Raw genomic sequence first — 23,725 nt, 5'->3', positions numbered from 1 at the left:
AGATACATCTGGCTGCGATCTCCCGATACACCAGAACCACAGGACGGGTGTTTGGGAGAATTCTCGCTTTAGGCTGAATTTTCTAACCTAGTGAGTCCCCCAGCAGCTTTGCTGGATTTCTGGAGTTTGTTTTTTTTCTCCTGCCAAGAGTGAGACTCTTTTTCTCCCACTCTTGGACATGATTTATGGTGTTCCTTTGACTGTTAATGTGTTTTTTGGGCTATGGGGTGCTTTACTCCATAGGGTCTCATGTGTTTTTACTATGTGTGTTACACAGCACCCTCCGTGCCGTAACACAGGGGTGTCATAGTGACACCCCACCATAGACTCCATACCCTGGGACTTCTACTGTCCCCCAGGGCATGTAAAGTCACCATTGGCTTTACTAGTCCTAAATTATTAACAGAAACCAGTACAAACCATCATATTGTGGACGTACTGGTCGGAGCAATTCGATTGCCCCGGGGTCTGTTAGTCGAGGGGGCATGTCTCCGTCCCCCCTGATCCGAGTTTTGGCTGGTGGCAGTGGATACTACTTTTTATATTCAACCGCAAATATTTCCCTATGGGATTTTCCCATTGTTCGAAGCTACCAATTTTAATTATTTAATTCTCATAGCCTCGAACATACCGCCGGTTTATTTATTTAACATTAATTCGCCGGTTGGTATTTTTTGCCAGGACTCGATTCTAAAATGGCGTTTGTGTTCTCTTCTGTGACTCCAACCCAAGTTGAGCCCTTTGTTCGACATTTTGGCGGGCTTCTCCACAGAAGCCTCCAAAAGTGGTGCCACTCTGTCTGGGTACCACAGGGGGTGTGGGAGGGGGTTTAGGCACCCTGGACTGAGTTACCTTGGTAACTCAAGTCGCACTCTCGTGTGATTGGCCCAAGTGGTGAGCCGGCCAGCTCACCACTTAGCATGTTTGATTGACAGCTAGGCTGAGTGAATGGGGGTATGATGCATAAAAGCAGGGCTTTTGGGACTGGAACCTCAGAAGTCGCCACAGGACCTGAGAATCCGACGAGGGAGAAGCTGAGCCGACCTACCACAACGACACCACCGGTGGAGCCCTGCGGAACCGACTCACCACTTCCCGACGACAGAGAAGATCTCCCGACTGGAGAGGCTTCTTCCCCTGACTGGTGGGCACAACCAGTTTACCTGCTTTCTTCGCACCCCAGACCGGTTTGTGGTCGAACTGCCCGTGCCAAGCACCCCGGCAGCCAGATAGCCACTCACCACTGAACCGCGAATCAACAGACCGCTCCTTGTACCTGAGAAACTCTGCGGCTGGTTTCTTCCCTGGCAGTGCACCGGACTCCTGTCTTCCTCCCCGACGAGATCCTCTCTTCCCCCGGACGAAGCACGGACTTGCATCCGCTGCCAGGAACAACTGCCCCGCTGGAGTGTTCTCACCACTTTAAGGTACCGGGTCTGCCAGGCCTCCCTTTCTAAAGATTGCTACAAGGTAATAATAACCCCTTAACCTTCTGGACTGGGCTGGCCGCCTTGACCCTCTAACTGGTCCCTTTCTTTGATCCAACTCCTTTTTGAACCGTTACAAGACTTTTGTGCACTGCAACCGTTTGACCTTGGACACATTTCGTTTGGATCCTCTTAAGCGGATCCGGCCTACTGACTCTGAATTCATGGTGTTACTTTGCCTTCCTCCCTTGTTGTGTTCATGAAAAAGTGCTGGGATCTGTTTCAATTTATTCTCTGTTTTTCTCTCCCTTTTTTAAAAACGAATTATTAGAGTGCCATCTACGTTAAGCGCTCACCGCTGTCTGAAAATAAGTGGGGCTTTATTTAAGACTTGTCTAATATTCTTTTAAGGGAGTGTATATCTTTTAGTGACCGTGTTTTTGAATTGCTTACTATTAGTGCCTGTGTGTTTTTCTAGATGTAGTTTTAAATAAATAATGATATCTCTTTTACACCAAGCCCTGGTCAGTGTTTACTTGTTCTATTGTGTTCTCTTGACCTATTGTGAATACTCTGTATACTGCCTAACTCTTCTTGAGGGAAGTCTGACTGCTCAGCCACAGCTACCAAGTGAATCTGTGTGGTACAGAGTGCTACCAAGTGGGTTTACTGCCAAACACCTGTAGTCCTTAATCTTTTGCAGTGGTCCCAGAGGGAACTGCACAGGTTTCTGCCTAACAACGGGCGTCCTTGTGGTCCCATCGCTTGGTGAAGGAATTTATGAAGGGACTGTTTCCGATCGTTCCCACCGGTGAAGGCCCCTGTCCCGGCGTGGGAGCTCAACGTGGTGCTGACCAGGCTCATTGGGGCGCCATTCGAGCCCCTGCATTCGGCACCGTTGAAGTTCCTGTCGTGGAAGACTGCGTTTCTTGTGGCCATCACCTCCGCACAACGAGTGGGAGAGATCCAGGCCCTATCCTGCAAGCCTCCATACTTGACTTTTCACGACACAAGGGTGGTGCTGAGGACGCACCCCTCCTTTATGCCCAAGGTGCCGTCGGACTTCCACCTCAACGAGCCCTTGGTGTTACCTGTTTTGTTCCCGTCGCCTTCATCACCGGACGAGAGGACTTTGCATTTGCTGGATGTGGATAGAGCGCTGAAGTTCTACGTGGACCGCACAAAGAGTTTTCGGAAGACATCACATCTATTTGTGAACTTTGGACCTGTGAACTCGAAGGCTCCCATTTCCAGATGGCTCTCCGGCTGCATCATGCACTGTCATCGGTTGGCAAACCGACCGTTGCCTGGCTGTCCGAGAGCCCATTTGACCAGAGCTATCGCTGCTACCACCGCATTCTTGTCTGGTGTGCCCCTGCTGGACATCTGCAGGGCTGCTACGTGGAGGTCGACGCACACCTTCACGAGATTCTACTGCATCGACTGGGATTCCAGGGAGGAGTCCAGGGTCGGCCAAGCGGTGCTGCGCAACCTGTTCTCCTAAGGTGAGTGTGGTGAGGAGGTAAGAATTGCTTAATGTTGAGTTTTTGATGAGGTGCTTAATGTTGAGTCTTTGCCACCTCCCGTTGGTTCTGCATGTGTGTACTGCTATGTATTCTTTTATTCATGAGCATGTGAATCCATGCCAGACCCCATGCTGGAGAAGGAACAAGTTACTTACCTGTAACTGTTGTTCTCCAGCATGGGTCTGGCATGGATTCACATGCGAACCCTCCCTTCTACCCCTCTGCGGCTCTTCACTTGGTCATACTGCCACTTTGCGTGCTACCAAATCTGAAGGTGGCCACCAAAGGCGGGGCTTAGGGAGAGGGCAGTCATTGGCTGGGGGCAGTATGACCCAGAGACCAGTGATTGGTTACTACTGAGAAAGACAGATCAGAGACGAAACTGATACTGATTTTTCCTTTACCGAGGATTCCCGGCCTGACGACGGGGAATATTCATGAGCATGTGAATCCATGCCAGACCCATGCTGGAGAACAACAGTTACAGGTAAGTAATTTGTTCCATCTCAATCCGCAAAGAGCCATATCTGCTTGACACAAATACACACGTGATATCCTGCTGCAAGGCAAAGGCATACTTGTGCATTCTTCTTGTTTGTTTCATACAGTTATTTTTGAATGGAATCTTCTGAAAACACATTTTGAAACATTTGTCATTAAGATATTTATGATGTGAAGGCCAATATTATGAAATGAGGTACTGACGCTATTAACTGAATGGAGATGAAGCTTATGGCTAGGTGTACAGTGGCCAGACCCACAGTAGCATTTAGAGTAAGGTTTTGACACCTCAAGCAGAGCATGCTGGATCTGAAATACAACTGTGTAAGGCGTGGGTAGAAGAGGTACTTCAGGTACTTCAGTGGTAGAAGTATAGCAAAAGTCATAGAGGAAATCTGACCCAGGCCACATTGTAATGTATCAGATCATGGAGCACCACATGTGTTAAGGGAATCTTTTCAGAGTGGGTGGATGGGCAAGTGAGGTGGGATGGGCACAACAAGGGAGATCTTCATGGTGTGTTCGTTATTTTGTTCGTTTCAGTTAAAACATATTTTAGTTTAAATTGTATTGCTTTTAGGGCTCCTGGATGTTAATTTCATTGCCAGCCCTTTGTATTAATGTACAATATTTCCGTACTTCCATACATATACACCACCCCTCATAATCCTGTGGTAATGCTATGTGAATCAGTGGCAGTAATGGTAAATGATTTTGCCAGTAAACCTACGCTTTTACTGCAGGGTTACTGCTAAACACATAATAAGGCTAATTGGACCAGCAACACAGGTAAAAACTACTATCTGCACAGTGTGCAAAGTCAGAAACTGGCCTACTTACCCAGCCCACATTGACCTGTAGGGCCAGACCTTTGGGCAGAGTGAATTGGTTATAGAGGTGCACTCTTGAATTACCAAAAAAGTGAGAAAATATTCATTATTTAACTCAAGTTAACGGTGCTCCCTATTAGATCTGTGCTATCAGATCAAATGTAAGTACGAAGAAGGAAGGTACCTCAATACACACTGAGATACAAATAGTGGCACAACAAAATACAGCACAAAGTTGTAGATCTATTTCTTGAAAAATTAAGTTAGAAAAAGTCACATTTATTAACCAAAAATATAATTCAATATAATGTTCCAAGAGCAAGTTTCCAAAAATAAAGAACAGTGTTACTTGACACACTTCAATGTACAAAGGATATCTCAAGAATTCATAAGTAATAAGAAAGAAACTGATAATAATATTTGCATTAAATTCCACATCAAGCACATCAACAATTTAATGACTTGTAATTCACAATAAGAACTAGACATTGGTCGTCTGCTCCTAATTTTGCTTGGTGAGATTATCTCGATATCTGGGACAGGGAATCCCTAAATGGATAAACTCAAGGGTACTCCATCTGTCTGATACTACGCGTTTCGTCCGTTATGCCCTTCTTCAGGTATTGATACCGCAGATAGTCATTCTGAAATTTCAACAGAAATAAATTTGTTTCAGTATATATTGTGTTTACTAATTTTCACGAAATAGATCAGACTTAACATAAATCTTAATAAATGTAACTGGATATAGGAAGGTTCTATTAACTAACCTCTCAAATACATTCAAACAATATGAGGGTATTGTTAATTCGTTGCTAGAACAATGTTCCACTCCTAAAATTAAGAGTAGAAAAATAAAGAGTAAGGAGGTATAACCATCCTGTACACGGGGTATCAGACATAGACATTTTGATCGTAATTCCCCAAAAGCCCTTCACGTTTGATCTGAGGCAGGAAAATGTGCTCAAAAAGTGCATTGTCCCGCTCAATAAACAGATCTATGGGAAGGCTGGGGGATCAGAGAATATTATTCAAACAATTAATGAGTGTGACTCACCGATAAAGTGAGTCCTGCCTTGTTGGAATGAGTAGTTATTGAAATCACGTGTTGATCTTTATCTTAGTGTACTCCCTTATTTCGTTTCCACTTGCTGAAATAATAAATACATTGTGGTCACTACCTGGTTGTATGTAATATATCTCAATCTCATAGGCGTTACAACTAGCTGTACCTCCATGTATCTCAATCACTCCACAATGAGTCGGCAGTTCAGAGTCTTGAGTGGTATTATTTGTTCATCAATAGCTCTACACATGTGGAATTGGATTTACCAGTCTGCAGAATTGTTTTCATTTGTTTCCCTAAAGGAATGAGCAGAAACATATATTCAAATGTACTAATTCACCCAAAGAGGTCAGCTGTTTGTCAATATATAGACTAAGGAGTTATATAATAGCTTACCCGGATAAAGCAGCATTGAGGTCGCTGTCCGGGCAAAGAGTTGAAAATGTATTCGGAATCACAAGCGATACGGTAGTATGTTTCCAAAATTCCTTGTTGCCGCACTGTGAATTTAACCAAACGAAACTGTCACTAACCTCCGTGACTAAACGATTCTTTAATCTCTGTTTATGCAAGCGATAAACAAGGTAAAGGCTATTAATCTACTTACTGTGTATATGCTATTCTTCCTCGATTAGCGAACAAAAACAAAAGATACTTTACTGATGGGCCTTGCCCATTTTAAATCCCAGACCCTGTGGGACACTGGTGGGACTTCCTCGTTGTCATATGGGTCACAGACCCTGTTCTTCTCCTTTGGCGGGATCCCTGTCCTTGCTTCACCTGTTGTCCACCTGGATAGCCCAGGTAAACTCACCTGCCAGCTACTGTCCCACATAGGTTTATTCTCAATGTTCGTAACAATTTGTATAATTCCTCTGTTATCCCCTTTTGCTCTTCGGGATATATATGAGGCTTTTCAATTCCTTCAGCATCCTCAGTGTCCCAATAACCGGTCTAACTTTTTCCCTACCTTTAGGAAATCTCAGGAAGGTCTCCGGTCTCCTCTGGATCTGGAGCATATCTTCTGTGTTGTTGCCAGGTTGGGCGTTCTGGCTTCTGGCTCTCGCAACTCTACAACTCCATACTCTCCCTCACGTCTCTGGCTACTTGCGTCCCCATTCCCAGTCTGCTTTCGCTGGTCGGACTTCTTTTCTCTCTGCCACTAGCCAGCCCCACGCCGATTGGACTTCTTGGAAAGTCACATCTGTCTGCAATCCGGCTTCCTGCCGTGAGGTCTCCTGACACAGAATGGGTCTCTCCTCCCATGCTCCTCCAGGGCTGGTTTTATGCTTACATCGGTCCGTCTTCCCTATTTATGAGTGGGTCTGCTTCTTGAAAACTGTACGTGTGTTGGTTCCACGGCGGGCGTTTGCCTTCTTGTGCTGTCTTCCTCGTCTCAGTGATATGTTGCATTAAGCTTGGGTGAACGAGACCCTCCACTTTACTATAACACATAAAGGTATGGGAAACCACAGGGGTCTGATTGGGGTTTGAGGAGAGTGGGGGTACCACAGGATTAAGTGAATACCATGCTCTCCCAAGGCCCTTATCACTAGTCCCATGAAGGGGGTTTCCCTCCCCATGAGATCCACCCACTGAGTACCACCCCCAGGGGGACTATTGGGAATCTGGCTCACCTCCCTGGCCGCATGGTAACAGGCTTCCCACATGGAAGCATGATAATACCCTGGGATGCATCACAATGTGCAGATTTTACTATCCACATTAGTGAGTAAATTCAGTTATCACCCGTATTTGACAATATGGCCAAATGTGCATCCATAAGTCTTCATGTGGCTGTGTGGGACCAGCGCCCATTAGAGAATATTTGCAGGTCCCAATCTCCATTACTCAGTATATGCATGCTTCTCCCCCATGAAGCAGTATATACTGGCTTCCAAACCCTGTCTGGCAGTATATGCAGGCTTCAGCCTCCATTGTGCAGTACTAATTCTTCCCCGCTCAACATCCTGGATGTCCATGCAATTCACCAAAACCAATCTCAGCAAGCTTCATCACACTTTATAAAAAGAAATTTTATATTCAGTTATTTGCGTTCATCACGCCATGTGGGGATACTTGACTTCCTATCAGTCAGGCCCCATAGGTCCGGATGTACTGGCTTCAACCATATCCGTATGCAGAGCAGCCAACGGCCATCAGGTTTGCCTTGCTTGCTTGCTTGCTTCAACCTTCATCAATGTGTATGTACAGGATTTGTAAGGATGCTTATGCTAGCATGTCCTTCCCCCATCTCAGTGGTATGACTTCCTTGCCAGCCATAGTGACTTGTCTGTGTATCAGTTGTCATTCCTCATTTGAAGTTATTGAAGATAACACGTGGGCAGCCCTCATTGAACATTTGAACACCCACACCTGCAGCTAAATAAATATTGCAGGCCGTGCATGTTTATAAAGATAATCCGAGAGAATGATTCTTAACTATTCTAAATAAATCGTGTAATTATGTGTTTTTGAAGTGCTAGACTTTGTAACTATTACAGAAGTGTCCCTAAATCTATACTCTTTTACAGATTCTAGGTGTTTTTCCTCTGACCCACAAGGAGACTGTTGAAAGGAGGCAACTTTTACTGGCCAAAGACGTCCGAACGGTGAGACATAGTCCTAACTTTTGATGCATAAACAAAAACCTAACTCCTCATAGGGCTATGCTGCCTGAAGAGCATTTGCAAATTCCCATTAGTTACCTAGAAGGGATTCAGGGTGCACCAGCAAAATAGTATGCACTCAATCTACCCTTCTCACAGACAGAATCTGGGACATGCATTTAAACAAGACTGTTTTCTAGATAACATTTTCCGTATATGATGCACTGTTATTCCACAAGTCCCATATTCATTTTTCACATGCATTACCTACAGTTTCTCTCAGTATGTTACGCACTACACTAATGATCCCTAATGAGGGCGAATCACATATGTGGTTGTCTGCATCCTTGAGAGTTGCTTGCCTTTGGTTGATAAACTCTGTATGAAGTAGTGCTACCCTATATGACAGATGGTTTTCTCACATGCAGCAAAAATGCTTGCTGTTTAGTCAATGTGCATACCCGCAACGCATTGCTCAGTGATTGTGAACTGGAGCTGAACCCCTAAGGTTGGCTACCGGGTGGCACTTTGGCATGTATCTATGTTGGTAAAGTGGTCTAGTCTACTTTGACATTTCATATAGAAAGGTTTTTCATGAACCTGAAAACCACAATAACTTTGATGGTGTTTTAGTATTTATTAATGGCGGTGATAAGACACTGCTTTTACCCCAACAGTTCTGTATCCTTCTCGAATAAAAATAAGAGAAATGTCCTGTTTCTGAGCCACTCCAATTGTTGTTGATTAAGAATTGTGTTAACATGGCTGATTCAATAAAAGTATATATAAACTCCCAGAGCGTAGTAAAGGAGAGGATAAAAAAGGTGAAGCAGTGGAAGTAAAAGAGCAGAACATACTTCAGCAGAAGCAAGACTTCCGCTAAGTAACAGTGTCCAGGAGGCGCAAATTGGGAGCCCAGCCAATACAGATCTGAGCTTAATGGAGAACGACTGAACTCAGTGTTGAAACCACAAGGTGTCACGGATGGCACAGAAAACCACTCTGAGTCTTTCAAGGGTTTTTAGTTGTATTTTTGGTGGGCTCTAAGTCCATCCCTCTCTCTCTGTCTCATCTCCCCTAGGATTTCCTCCTTAACCCAGGCGTCCTTTACCCCTGTTAGTGCTACCTACAGTCTAATGGCTGGCTGAGACTACTGATGGCTTCCTAATTGCAGGGCATCTAAACTCTCTGAGCGACTTCCTTGTTTTGCCTACTTTAACCAGTGGTTAGTGTTCTAATGGGAGGTTGGATAATGGCGTGCACTTGCTCTCTAGTATTCAGACCACTTCAGCCACTCCCACTCACCACTTCCTCTCTACTCCCCTCCTCTTGCTCTTTCCACCAGTTCTTTGTCCCTCCGACGTTTCACTTCTCCTACCCCCTCGTTTCCACCCTTTGATGTTAGTACTCCTCCCATTATACTGCCCTGTTTCTCCAGTCCATTACTATTCCTGCCTTCACACTACTGCTCTCTGATGCCCACTACTACTCTCCTTTCACTACTGCACAAAACTCCCTCCTCCTAACCAGTACCATACACTTTACATCCACACCTTGCATTAACTCCTACTTATTTGTCACCCAAACATTTGCACTCACACTGTAGAACTACTTTCACTTCTAAGCCAATATCTCACCTTCTCCAACAATCTCCTCCACAAGCCGCTGCTCCTTCCTTCCTACTGCTGGTGTCTTGGTCTTCCTCCAATGCCGAGCTCACCCGAATAACCCTTACATTCTGCTTCCTGTCACTGGTTTATGTATCCCTTCCCATTTGAGGATTGGCTCTCTTTCCCCTAACCAATCTGGCCCTGTCTTTCCCTCCCAGGGCATGTATGTGTCTTTAAATGGGGGCTAGGCCCTGCCCACATTCTCCATGCAAGCGTGCCGCGTAATGATTTTGACTGCATAAGTTCTATGTTACCAATCCCCTTTTAGGTCTTGAATTCAGAAGGTCTCTTGTTTCAAAGGGGGTGGGAGCATGTATCCCCTTTTTTAATCCCTGCTGGTCTAGGTGGCTTCTCTGTGGCTGTGCGGCTTTGTCCGCACCACTCAGCGACTCCATGATCTTTCCGGTACCAGCACATAGAAATGCGGCTTCTTGGTTGCGTGACGTGGACACCTTCAGTGTGCGTCACGGCCTCGGTTCTTCCTCTGTTCCCCACGGTGGGACTCTCTCTCTCTGCTACTTGTGGCTCGGTCGTGTGATACTGGATCTTTTGTTGTGTGTCCCCGACATCTGTTCTTCCTCTCTTCTCTGAGGTGGGACTCTATCCACTACTTGTGGCTTCTCTGGGATTGCGTTTCCCCTCGGCAGCTTTCCCGCTTGTCAGCTGTGGGCCTAAAAGTTTCTTTTTTTTCTTGTCTGTTGCTTCTGGTATCGTTTTCTAAAAGAAATAGAAAGACACTGACGAGGATCTATTTTAGGAGTCAAGGCTGGGGAGAGTGGTCTGCACACTAACATACTGGCACAGGGGAGAAGTAGGGAAAATAGGACCTCCTCTGATGTCTATCCCCTTATGGATGGAGTCTGGATGGCTCATGGGTAGGGCCCCCAACTCTTAACCTCATTTGACAAGGCCAGAAAAGTGGCTTTGTCACACAAGTCTAATTTGCATCTTATCATCCCAGGTTGGGAGGATGGAGGGTGGAGGGCCAGGAACCTGCCCATTTTTTTACCTAATTGGTCACTGCTCCGTGCACATGACGGGAATCACCCTAGGGTTGGAGAGTGTTTCTCTGTGTACAGCTTCCCAGGTCTTCTTTTGCTCTGAACATTCTGGTTGTAACCATCTACACAGTAAAAGAAATGCCAAGACACACTGCGGCAAAGATGAAAAATATTTGAAGAATACAAAAGTGTATTTATTGATGTAGAATGGTCAGCCTGACACGTGTTTCGAGCCAAACCCGGCTCTTCGTCTGAAGCTTATTGAAGGAGGATGGGTACAAAAAGTAGAGGCATAAATTGACAATGTACCCTAAAGCTTTGCAATTGCGGCAAAGAAAACTGGCCGTATAAAGGAGGACAAGGAAAAATGGCTCAGACAGTAAGATTCCCCCCAGCCTCCATTGCCTTGATTTCCCTTTTTCACTGCTCAATCCATTCCATTCCCCATTTCTAACCCTCCTTCCTCCCCTACTCCCAACCCACCCGCTGTGTTCCTTTATTGGTCACTGCTCTGTGCACGTGACCAAAGTCAGGAAATAGGCACAAGGCAAAGGGCAGCTCCCATCGCCTGTTTGTGCCTGTTCTATCAGGTAGAAAAGGAAAACTTCTTTACTTAGTTGCAGGTTTCACTGTTGCAGGTTTCAAGGTTCCATGTAATAATGTCCCCGCAAAAATCTATCCTTTTCGGCACACCTCACACACTCGGGGGTGCAAATAGACACTTGCCGCACCTATCTGGCGGCTATCGGACCCTACTGGAACTCGGAAGAGGATGTTTTCTCATCCGCCAGTCCGGTGGTTAAAAGACATCTGACGGGCCTCAGCAGGCTCTACCCCCCCATCAAGAAGCCACACCCCGTGTGGGACCTCAACATAGTGTTGGGCGCCTTGGCACATAAGCCATTTGAGCCAATGGCATCAGCGGACATCAAGCTAGTCACCATTAAGACAGCCCTCTTGGTGGGTCTTACGTCTGCATGGCGTGTCAGCGAAATCCAAGCTCTTCTGGCATCTGAGCCCTACATTACCTTTCATAGGGACCCGCGTTCTTACCTAAGATAGTCTCTGCGTTCCATCTAAATGAGGGGATCTTACTCCCGACTTTCTTCGCAGACCCCAAGTACAATGCTCAGAGGGTTCTGCACTGTCTAGATGTTAGGTGAGCGCTTAAGTTCTATCTGGACAGGACCAAGAGCTTCCGCAAGTCTGAGGCTCTATTTATCACCTGCGGTGGATCAAGGCTATCAGGCTTCTGAGGCCTCCATAGCAAGGTGGAGGGTTTCTGCCATTAAGAAGGCTTATGAGGGGCAGCACAAACAACTTCCGCCAAATATGCATGCCCACCCAGTCAGAGCCAAGGCCACGGCTGTCGCGTTCCAGAGACATGCCCCGTGGCAGGTCATCAACAGGGCGGCCACATGGGCTACTCCCTCAGCTTTTTGCAAGCACTACTGTTTGGATGCCGGCTCCAGGTCAGACGCGGAATTCAGGCAGGCAATATTAAGGAACTTGTTTTCTTAAGGAGGGTCACCTCTCCACCATGGGGCTACATTGAGTTGTAATCGCCCATACAGCATGGAGGAATGGGGACGGGACATAGGAGTAATTATAAGTTACTCACTGTAGAGACTAACGTACTCCTAGTCTGTAGTCCCCTTTCCTCCATATGTCCCACCATCCTCCCCCATAATAAAACTGCTGTCATTAGGCAGTGGTAATATTGTCGACGCGTCATTGGGGACTGAGGAGTGGCGCTGGTGGCCGGAGTCAGGGGAACACATGCTCCCAAGGCCGCGCCCCCGTGCACCTCTAAATTTAAAAGGGGAAGAAGGTTTTTTCTGATGAAAAAGGTTCTGTCTCACGTCTCTAACGAGGGCCGCCCATATAGTCTGGAGGAAAGGGGACTATGGACTAGGAGTACGTTAGTCACCACGGTGAGTAACTTATAATTTCCTTCAGTATTTTCTTGAGGTCTTCGTACTTGTATTCTACATCCTCGGGGTAATTCAAAGATGATGTCCCGAACCTCTGGTCTGGCCGTGACTGTGAGTAGCCCATTGATGTGTCTGTCCTACTGCAGGCCCACCGCGTCTAAATAAGCATCAAACTGCTTCATCCATCTGGTCCACCTCGGGCCCAGACTGGTAGTGTCGATTACTGATGGTACCGGGAAGGCATCTCTCCCTTTGTGAGCTAGCATGGGAGCGGGGACAGCTTGGTCTTGGCCTTGTGCCGGGTCAGAGATATTGCGGGGACGTTTTGGGGCACACCACCTCTCTTGCGTCGTACTCCCCTAGGAGACTGTTCAGGGTTGTGATGGGCTGGGGCTTGGCACTGTGCTCTGGAAAACCCTCTCTCCTTTCCTGTACCCCGGCACCTTGACGTTGTATCAGCAACGTGAGCTCCTTTCCCGTGTGGTGGCAGCAGGACTTGTCCCTCCAGAATCACACTTACCGTGTGAATATAGCAGTGGATGGGTCTTTTGAGACCTGGGCAGGCTTCCTTCTTCGTCCTGCAGCCCATGCGCAGGCCTGTGTGAACGCTGCCGGGCCGGCTGAGACTTAGCCCCTCCTCCACTGCTCTGCTCTTTTGAGCCGGGGAGGGGAATGGAGCAGCTTCTTGTGCGGCGGCTCACTGCTGAGAATATAGGCTGTGGGAAGCCTCGTCGCCCGAGCGAGGTCGCGGCCTAGCTGGGCCTGCATGCACACGCGAACACCAGCGCTTGCTGCACAGATGCACAGCCACACATTGCCAGGGTTAAACGTATTCTGCTTTTTCCGTGCCCTTGGTGCCTTTACATCGACTGCGGTCAGCTGACCGTTCCTTGCACATCACCTCAGTCAGGTGATCACTGGCGATGCTACAGGTGGTACCAGCTAACGTGTGACAATTTGATGCTACAGATATTAAAACGGTGACAAACAGTGCACACACCTGCTATATCACCATTGCCAAAACTAAAAAAGCATCACCTGAAAACAAGATATAGGTTTTTCATGTAACGGAAGCCATGAAGAAAGTACCCAAGGGACAAAAAGGTAAGTGTTTTTCCTTTGAATATATTTCCAGTTTATGAAACATAGCAGAGGTTGGTTGCCCATATTGTGTTTATGCTGCTCCAGTAAGTTAACAAAAAGAAAACATTCAGGATGTCAATGCTTCAGAGGGTGATTCCTTGCATTTGAAAAGTGTACTTTCACACCACTGTAGAGGAGACTTACTTTCCAATTCATGGTGTTTCCTTACTGCCTGTGCTTAGCTCCAAGAGTTTCCACAAAGTGCCTGGCTCCAGCAGCAGCACAAAGGCACAGGCATGGGGGAATGGATGTCCATAAATAGATGAGTGGATGATTAAAGCACTGACAGTGCTCCTTCACAAAAGCTAACCTGCAGACTACCCTGTCACTTCTGGCGTTTCTAGGATTCTCCATCAACAAGCAAACGTGTGTGCTCTGTCCAGCCCCATAAAGCATTTCTTTAGGAGCTATTTTCGGTACAGATACAGGATGGTCCACTCCTTGCAGGAAAGGGTTACATTTATACTGGAGACGTAACCACCAGTCTAGGCCTAATTTTAAATTGGGTTCCAAAATAGCATGGATCAAAATAAAAACAGGCAGTGAGCAATCCACCTATTGTTTGCCAACCAAGCAATTTTGTATAGATTTCTTAGAGAATGGACACAGAGCATAAAAACCACATCTTACCGTGCTTCATACATGACAACCAAAAATATCACTCTCTGTATCCAATTTTAATGTGGGTGTAGGAGCTTTAATGCCACCTGCTTTTTATAGATTGGAAAAACAAACAGAGTCCACAGGGATGCATTCTATTATCGGCCGCCATAACCACTTGTTCCTTGCCTTGGGTTTAAAAAAGGCACGGATACCGAGGGGAGCCTGGATTACTGTGCCTTTAAAGGATACAATTGGCAAACAGAGGACTGCAGAGTGGTACAAGGTGATCTGCATGGGACTACCACCCCACTTAAAATCAGATTGTGTACATGCACCTTCAATGTAACTCTGAGTGTCATGTGATCCTACATATGTCGCATACCAAATTGCCACCTTGGACGAGATCCAGCAAGGAATAGACAAACAGTGGCTGCAAGGCACCGGACAATCGAAGAACACCATCACACCGACCGTAGCCTGAACTGCACTCTTTGATGGCAGTGGAAGGAATCTGTTATCAACCAGGCATTCGTCTTCCAGAACCCTCCCCTACTGCCGTTCTAAGGCAGATGCTGCAATGTCAGGATGGGGAGCGGGCATCTTGGAAAACTAACAGGAAAGGGCCACTGGTGGAGAGAAGAGCAATTTCTTAACTTACAACCCAACCTCCATGTCCTGAGGGCAGTCAAGCTGGCATTAAAATGACTCACTCCACTCGCCAGGGAGCACGTTTCAAACCATCCGTTAAGGCAGGTTTTCCACAGATAAAAGTGAGGGAGAAAAACAAATGACAATGTTTCTCAAGCCGCTTCATGCAACCTGGGTCAGAAAGGGAAATATTTTGTCTCCCTGGTTTGAGAAATGTCTGTAATTCTTCCTTAATTGCCTTTACTCCGAGCTTCATAGCAAGACTTTAAGCGACACCCCGATACCCCTTAGCATCAGCTGGCGTGAAACAGATCTACTATCCAAAGCACCCTCACATAATTCATGGAGAGCTGCTCATGCTCTGGATATTTTCAAGACTTCTAACTTGAGAGAATTATAAATTCCTTCATTAGAACCCGAGATCACTGGCATTGACAACCTAGTTCCTGTGCCTAGGCCTGTTGTACACTGGAACATTCCTAAAAACTGCCTGGTGGCTCTAATAGAAGTCAGGGCATTAGCCACACATATCTACTCGGCCTCACCAAATATTACAATATCTACTCATATTGGCCAGAGCAGGTGTGATGCAAGCATCCATTCATTCCGAAATCTTTTATTTTGAATATATGAAATCCATAAAATTACAGGGATACATAGAACAGTCATAAATAAGTACTCCAACAAATACTAATTCTGTAGAAAACTATTCAGAAACGAATCATGTTGGCACAAAGTGCTCCCTACTTCTTAGCATGACATAACTTGGGAAATATTAAGGGCCTGCAGGAGTGTTGAGCTGATATTGCATGTGAAGTGGCAGGCAGAGGACCCACATCTTTCTGATGTCTAAGAAAACCAAAACAATGATTGTTGGCGAACCTCATCTCTTCACATCAATATTACCCTATCCTTGATGTCAACCGAGCAGCCCGGACATGAAGACCTCTTGGTTGTAAAAATGTGCATCACTTGTTTACACAAGTGTTGAAAAGCAATTTTATAACACAGGGCGCCTTATTGCAAGGAAAATTGTTCTATACGATTGATGAATTTCACATTAATACAATTCATCACAGAAATTCTACAATATGTGCATATTTCATTTTAAATTCATAGCTTTTTATTTACCAGTATAAAGTGGCAACAAAGGTGAAGAGGACTTGGATTAGGATTTTGATGAGGAGAGGATTAGGGCTGATTGGAGCTAGAACGAGAACTAGTATGCGTATGAGTTCTGTGACTGGTACTAATACAACGTCTGTGATGTTGTCCAAGCCTAGGACTGAGACCACAACTAAGAGTGTGACTTTACTGAGAGTGAGCTCTGCAGTTTTCTTTTGTTTACCCGTGCATGCACTGAGTCATGCTGGCAGGGCATTAAGATCACTCATTCCACTCACGAGGGAGCAGGTTTCAAACCATGAACAAAATGTCTTTGTAATACACGTAAATACAGGGAAGATCACGGTCTATGTTACTCTCCAAGAAGACACAGCCACTCTGATATTTAGATTTAATTATACATTCACACCTTTTTATTTGCCGGTATGAAGTGGCAACAAATTTGAAGAGGACTAGTATTAGGACTTTGATGAGGGCTAGGGTAGATGTGAGCTTGAACAAGAACTAGTATGAGTACAAGTAATGTGACTGGGACTATGACAAGGACTGTGATGATGTCTACGCCTAGGACTGTGACCACAACTAGGACTGTGACCTTACTGAGATTGAGATTGAGCTCTGCAGCCTGAGTCATGCTGGCGGCAAACCCCATGGTGAGCGGAAGGACACAAAATATACCATCTACGATGCACCCAATATCACTGCTTTTTTCCAGGACAACCAAATATTATTCCTCTCTACCTTCTCTGTAGCATTGTTGTGGCCCTAAGGCGGTAGTGGATCGACACCACATGTGCCAAAATGAAAACTAGAGGGCTCCAGTGCAAAGGGCCTTGCTTTACTGACATACAGAGAAGTTACTGATTGTTATTAAAGAGAACATGTATTGAATGCAATGCCATCTTAATGCTCCAGTAGGTGAATCAAATAGAGCAGATCTAAAAATGCTAACAAGTTCTCTATGCCCGTGGGCTGTAGCACGCTCTACAAATGCAAAATAAATAAATAAATAAAGATGACTGACATCCACATAGGCTTTGAGGCATTCTGCCTTACATAGATAGCTGACATCAGTGTTCCATTTCACATGTTATTTTTTTTATTTTTACATTTTTAAAGCGCTCGCACAGCCCACAGGCATCGCTGTTACCGAAATTGTTTTTTTTTTTTGGTTGCGGGTTGCGTAATTGTTTTTTGTGTGTCTTAGTTGCGTATTTATAACGCGCTTAAACACCCAGAGGTTTCTAAGCGCAGACCCGGGGATCGAACCTGTGTTGCTTAGTGTCGTCTTGCTTCCAATGCGTGTTTCGTGTCGTCTTGCTTCCAAGGCACGCACGTTTTCGCTGAGCTATCCTCCCGGGAATATTATGCTATTGGGATTTGTACCACACACCGCTGCAATTTGCATGGTCTCCAGGCGCTCTGGCGGATGTGGACGAGAGTGGGTGGGTTTGGTTAGTTGAGAGGAGGGGGTAAGGCAAGATTGCAGTGCTTTGCATTAAGCTTGCAGATCGGAAGTACCCAGAACTCTGCGTGCATGTAAGCTTTCTAGGTGGGAAGTGTAGGAGGCATTGAAGGTTTTGTATCGAGAGGGGTAGCGTTGATCATATAGTGTGGGTGTGTGTTGGCCACGGGTTGAGTATGTCCATCTTACTTAGAGGTGTATGTTTGTGATGTTAAAATTCTAAGGAGAGGGTCTCCTTTTTTAAAGCCATGTGTGAGTGGCTGGTTTGTGTGTGGTGAATAAAGTGGAGAGAAATTGAGTGGTTAGTCAAAAGGTTGGGAGTGTTGCTGGTGTTTTGCTTAGTGCTTTCAAATGATTGGTCTTGCTGTAGGTTTTGCAAGGATGAGGGGTGTTTGATTTTAGTGGTTGATGGGTGAAGATGCCCTGTGTTGAGGTTTAGGTATTCCGGGAGATAGGGTAGGCATTCCTTTAGAGTTTTCGCAATGCCTAGATGTGATGTCCTCAGTGGCGTGCAATATGTTTTAGGCAGATGGCCTGGAGCCGGAGTGATGTTCCTTTAGTTTGTATCTGCATGCAAAAGTCAACCCATTGAGAATTGTTGTTTTTGCTGCTTGATGTTCTTTTAAGCATTGAAGACTTGTTCAGTCAATTTTGGGTAAGGAGTCAAAGTTATCGCGACTGACCAAGATGCTACACTTATCGGACAGCTTTCTTGTTTGATTAATGGTGATTGTATTGATTCTTGTTTTATTAATATGTCCGAACTGCGTGGGAATTCGTGCAGTTCGTTTCCATTTCCGAATTTTGTGTTTATTATGATGGTGTCCAGACAGCCATGAAATCATAATTTCTATCACAATTTTAACACTGAACTGTCATGGGAGTCACTTTCCTCATTCCGCAGAGTAGGTCTGACTTAGTGAAAATGTCTACCTTGCTCTTACCAAAGTTTTTGATGATTTGCATCACCATCAGAATTGGGCCCCGATTCCTCCCTCCCAAGATTTGAACCTGTAATCTACATGTTCCATAGAGACTTATGCAGCAGAGCCCTAAATACACTGAACTGGCTTACCAAACCGTTATATACTGATGTCACGAAAATCATAAATAGGATTGTTTCAATGGAGGTTATTCCCCAACTCACAGCCCCATTCTGATGGCTGCAGTTTTGTTGAGTAAAGAGCCTGGCAGGTAGTCCATCCGCATGATAGGGCACTTTCCTCACCAGACACGGCAGAGGCAGGTAATGGATTCTCTGCATGTGTGTGGTAAAAAGTACTAAAACCCAGGCTCTGCATGAGTTTACCTCACAAATGTGGTGACTCTGTGGTTATCTTCATGTTTACTTTGGCACAGCAAACATCATTGCACCATTATTTTCAGCAGATGATTCCACCTGGTTTCTGCAGGCCTGAGTATCTCCGCCCAATCCAATCAAATGACCAGATTTCTTGGTTGATCGCAATAAACGTCCCTTATTAAAGGGAAAAGTCTATACTAGCATGGTGTTCACACATGGATTTGGGAATCCCTTCTCCAGAAAGGACTTTCCCATGCCACAGGAGGCTGGGGGCTAGGGATAAGGACAGAATGTGCAAATGTAGAGGTTACCTTCACAGAAACTGTCCTCCCCGGCTGTGCATTATCTAGAGGTGCAGCAGGCACCTTAAATATCTGCAAACGTATGATCTGTGAAATGTCTCAGAAGGAGTTAGGTTCGATGAATGGAGTTGAGAGCATTACTGGTATAACCAAAAAATCCTACCCACAATGGCTAAATCTTTACTTTTGTTTGACAGGGAGGATCGAAATATTCCGAAATGAAAATGGATAGGCCACAAAGCCACCACAGCGTTGGTGGAACAGAAAAAGGGGAAAAGACAGTTCCGCTGAAAGCAGGCAAGAGTGCCAGTAAAAAGAAAGATAAAGACAAGGTACTGTAAGTTTGTCTTACTGAGAATATGGGAAGGAGGATGAGCATTTCCCCCGTGGTTATTGCTTTTATTTGTTGGTTTATTTGTCAGCTACTCTGGTTTGATCAGTGATCTTCTCCAAGCCGGGAATAAGACAATTGTGTCTATGCACTCTGTTCAACCTGTACTGGCTCCCAATCCAACCCTTGATCCCTTTCAAATACCTGTGTATTTGTATCACCCACAGGGCGCATATTTCTGCAAACCCAGCATACTTTAACCACTACCCATGCTCCCAAACAACTGCCCTCGTGCCTCGTGTTTTGGCTTAAGCACCCAGTCTGGAATCCCATATTTACAGAGTTACTGCCCCTAATCTGTAAATCACGTCCTTGCCATCTTTATGGGACAACAATATAACTGACCTTCAGTAATCCCCCTGTTCATAGCATTTAATAACCCTAAAGTAAAGTAAAACTCCCCCTACCTTGGAACCAGAGTTTAAGTTAAGCTGTCCTCCAACTGATCTATTGGTGACCTATGGTCCCAGGACCCAAATTCTCAACCTCCCGGGCATTTCCTCCCTGACCTTGACCACTGGCCACACCTTACTCGACTCCTACGAAACAAATGACTGATCGTTGACGCTCACACTCCTTTCCCGTATGCAACCTCCCGGCCCTGCTGGCCACTCTGCACCTGTAGGTACTACTGCATTGTTTTATATTATCATATAAAATAAACAAATGAATAAATAATCATTTATGTTAAGCTGATCTTGTGAAATGTCCTATTGCCTACAGTATAGAGCTAGCTCTGCCATTAGAGCCTTTTAAGGGGCCAAGTGGATGCCCATGGGCAGGGGCACACTGGGAAGGGGGGAAAGGGGCAATTGCACCCCGGTTTGGACTATATGGACAATATGTAAAAAGAAATGAAAAAGATAAAACTCTGCACAGGCCAGCCTGCCTGGAAGGAACAGATGGCTGTGCAGCCTGCTTGGCCTTGTACATGTGTGGAGACACGAGTATTCATTTCGTTAATGTTGCAAGTGTGCCTGGTTGCCTCTACAGTGAGTGAGTGAGTGAGTGAGTGAGTGAGTGGGAGAAGAGCTGTGGTGGCAGGTGCATGTTCCTACACAGGGGAAATGTACACATTTGAAAGACAGAATCTGTCACCTTGGTTGGTTATGTTGGCACAATTGGGGTCCCTACTACACTGATGGCCTGTAGCGATCTTCGGCATCTTATAATGATTCCTAGTTGCTGATGATGTAAAGGTCCTTATATTAACGGAATGTATCCTTGGTTTCATCTTATAAACATGCTTCACCTATATTCTGTTCATGTTCTTGATCACTGGTGAGATGGTTACAAAAATAGTTATAATTCAATAGCACACTCATTAGCACCCATATACGTTACTCTTACCAAATGGTTGTTTTAGAGGATGTTGGCTTGTTTGTGAATTTTCTGGGCACAGTTGACAAACACTCACAGAAAGATGTAAAATTCAGTTATTTATTAGTAGAAGGCTACAAAGTGGGCCCCAATAGTTTGTAATCGTCTTGTCCAGAAAACGCTTGACTTATCCAGAACACACTTATGTGAACAACACACGACACATAAAAATCAAAAAGATATACCCATATTTATATACACAGTTGCATACACATGTGTACATTTTTCCACATATAATTTAAACACTCAAAAATACAGTCAAATTCATAACCAAAGTCACACACAGAAGCACACACACCACCTTCCTTGGCGTGCAAACGTCAATAAATATAAAAAGGTCACCCTTATTCCCTTCCCATAACCAGCTCTAGGGCAGACTCCCTTCCCAGTTTCCTCTGCCACTATGAATTTAAGTACGCAGCCGACATTCCATGAAAGAGCAACTTGGGAGCCCAATGAAAGCCCAAGTCCCCTTGCTCTCTTTAGCTATGTGTTGCCTAAGTGAGAACCCCAGGATCACCGTTACCAGCATCAGCCCGACCACATGCCTGGCAGAGGCTGACAGTCAATTCAAGGTGGTCTATCTACATGTTAGCTAGGACAATGGAAGGTGGTGTGGGGCAAGAAATTAGCTTGGTGTGATTGGCAATTGAAGGGGGCGAGTGGTAAGGAATTATATGGGCAAAGGTGGGGATTGAGTGCTGTGTAATAGAAAGAAAATTGATTAAGGGATGGAGTAAAAAGGGAACAGAGGTCTGAAAGTTAATTGTATGAGGATGAAGGATCATTAAGGTTGAGGAGCATGGGAAGGACAAATGAGGGCGAAGGGCAAGGAAACTAGGGTAAATGTGACAAACACATCACAAATTGATGCATAATTGATTTTAGAACATCTTTCTATTAGGATTTCCCTTAAATTTTGTCAGATTGCTTTATCATGTAACTTTGCTTTATGGAACAGCGTGAAAGTCGGATTTACTGAGTTATATACTAGTTTGGTTACAACATTGCAGAAAGTGTTTTTTTGGTTCTAAAATTGAAGATGGCATAGAAGAACTTGAACATTCATTTGCTGTCTAAATTTTGTGCAAAATGGAAAACATGGCTAAAGTAACACCTTCCACACTACTTTGTGTGATCCTGAAGAAATCACTTCAACTCACTGTGCCTTATTTTCCTTAACTGTCAAAATCAGGATTAACTAAAATATTATTTTATTTATTTACATTTATAAAGCGCTCACACAGCCCGCAGGCATCGAGGCGCTGTTACAGGAATTGTTAGTTTTTCTTAGTTGTGCAATTGTGTTTTTTCTTTGTCTTAGTGTTAGGCGATCCTCTGCACACCAGGCCACGACACATCAGAACACTGCCCACATTCCCCCAACATCTCCTCCCAAGCTTCGAGGCTCAAGTGATTCGGTGAATCCACAGAACCGAAAACTCCGTACCAGTGTACGGGCTCGATTGCAACCCTTTCTGCATTGGCAACTGCCTTGGAGAACGTATAGCAGAAAGGGCGGCCTTACGTCTTCACGCCAGTCACGTGATACACTACGGCGTTCCCCATGTGATCTTGGTGGACGTCACATGATCCAGAGAAGTCACATGACCCAGGGGCGATCAGTATAAAGTTCTGAGAGACAGAACGCTCATTGCTTCTCAGCTGGCTTCGGACACTGTTTGGCGTTACAACTTGCTCCTTGTTACCTTGATCACGGAACTCTATCTCGGACTCCCTCGGACACCCCTTGGTACTTTTGCTTGGAACTGTTTACCTGTTGCCGGATATTTGGACTGCACCTCGACTTGTCTTTGGATCATCCCTTGGTACCTTGCTGATCTTCTACGCCTTTTCCCTACTGGGGATTCAAGTCAAGCCCTAACTCCCACAGGTGGCTACTCTTCATCCACGCTGAACCTGCGGTTCTACCATTCCAGGGATCGCCGCATCTAATGAGCCTCGAACCTCCCTACTAGGTCACCTGGGTCTCCGTTACACCAGATAGGTAAGACACTTAGTTACTTGTTTACCTCATGGTATTGTGCTTGCCTGGTACTTAACCTCATTCCCTCTTGACAGCAGCATCGGTGTTCCAAGAGGCTCCGTGGATCCGAGAAGACATCTCTCACCTGTGGCCTCAAGGGTCGTACAGCGGGTTTCTATTTAGTTCCCCTGTGCGTCACTTGGGGACGGAGGTCTCATCGGTCTACACGACACTCAAGTCAGAACACTTAGTTACGTATTTATAACGCGCTTAAACACTCAGAGGTTTCTAAGCGCGGACCCGGGGATCGAACCTGTTGTTGCTTTGTGTCGTCTTGCTTCCAAGACGCGCACGCTGCCGCTGTGCTATCCTCCCGGGACCTTTTATATAATGCATACTGCTGTGTTGGCATGTTATTCGGTGTGGTCTTGTGTTGTCGAGTGGAAGCATGTCAAGTGAGGGTCTAAAGTTTTGGGGATGGGTAGAGCGGCTGCCAGATATGGACCCTCGGTCATGTCAGCTCATGTTTGGCGCTTTTAGAGAAGCACCACCCCCTGCCTTCACTCTGGCATGGCTCTAATATTGAATTCTGTAGCTTCCCCATTTCTTTATAATGGTTTGAAACTAAAGATGAGATGTAACTGGGTTACAGGGAAACCTGGGCTCAAATCCCATTTTATTAATTTCACCAAGTTATATTATCCTGGTGAAATCATTTTACTGTGATTGGTATTTGGCGGAGGGTCTCTTGGGCCAAGTCTCTACAAAATCATAAGAACAACTGACAGATGTTGCATTCCGTCCTCAGATTATA

The 23,725-nt window shown here is 45.4% G+C and overlaps 1 protein-coding gene across 3 annotated transcripts in view; it reads left to right on the top strand.

Annotated features, from left to right (window-relative positions):
* Window positions 1-23,725, top strand: part of LRRC71 (leucine rich repeat containing 71) — a 1,520,862-nt gene that overhangs the window by 857,192 nt on the left and 639,945 nt on the right. For 2 of the 3 annotated variants that reach the window (XM_069604555.1, XM_069604558.1), the window contains 2 exons: window positions 7,885-7,962; window positions 19,351-19,485. In XM_069604555.1, coding sequence (XP_069460656.1) covers window positions 7,885-7,962; window positions 19,351-19,485 — 213 coding nt within the window. The remainder of the gene's footprint in view (window positions 1-7,884; window positions 7,963-19,350; window positions 19,486-23,725) is intronic. The other variant, XM_069604556.1, reaches the window with a different exon arrangement.

Source organism: Ambystoma mexicanum, chromosome 1p, assembly GCF_040938575.1.
Source record: "Ambystoma mexicanum isolate Mex_15411 chromosome 1p, UKY_AmexF1_1, whole genome shotgun sequence".
In the NCBI taxonomy this organism is placed as follows: domain Eukaryota; kingdom Metazoa; phylum Chordata; class Amphibia; order Caudata; family Ambystomatidae; genus Ambystoma; species Ambystoma mexicanum.
The sequence above is the reverse complement of the archived record's forward strand: the minus strand, read 5'-3'. Positions and strand labels throughout refer to the sequence as shown.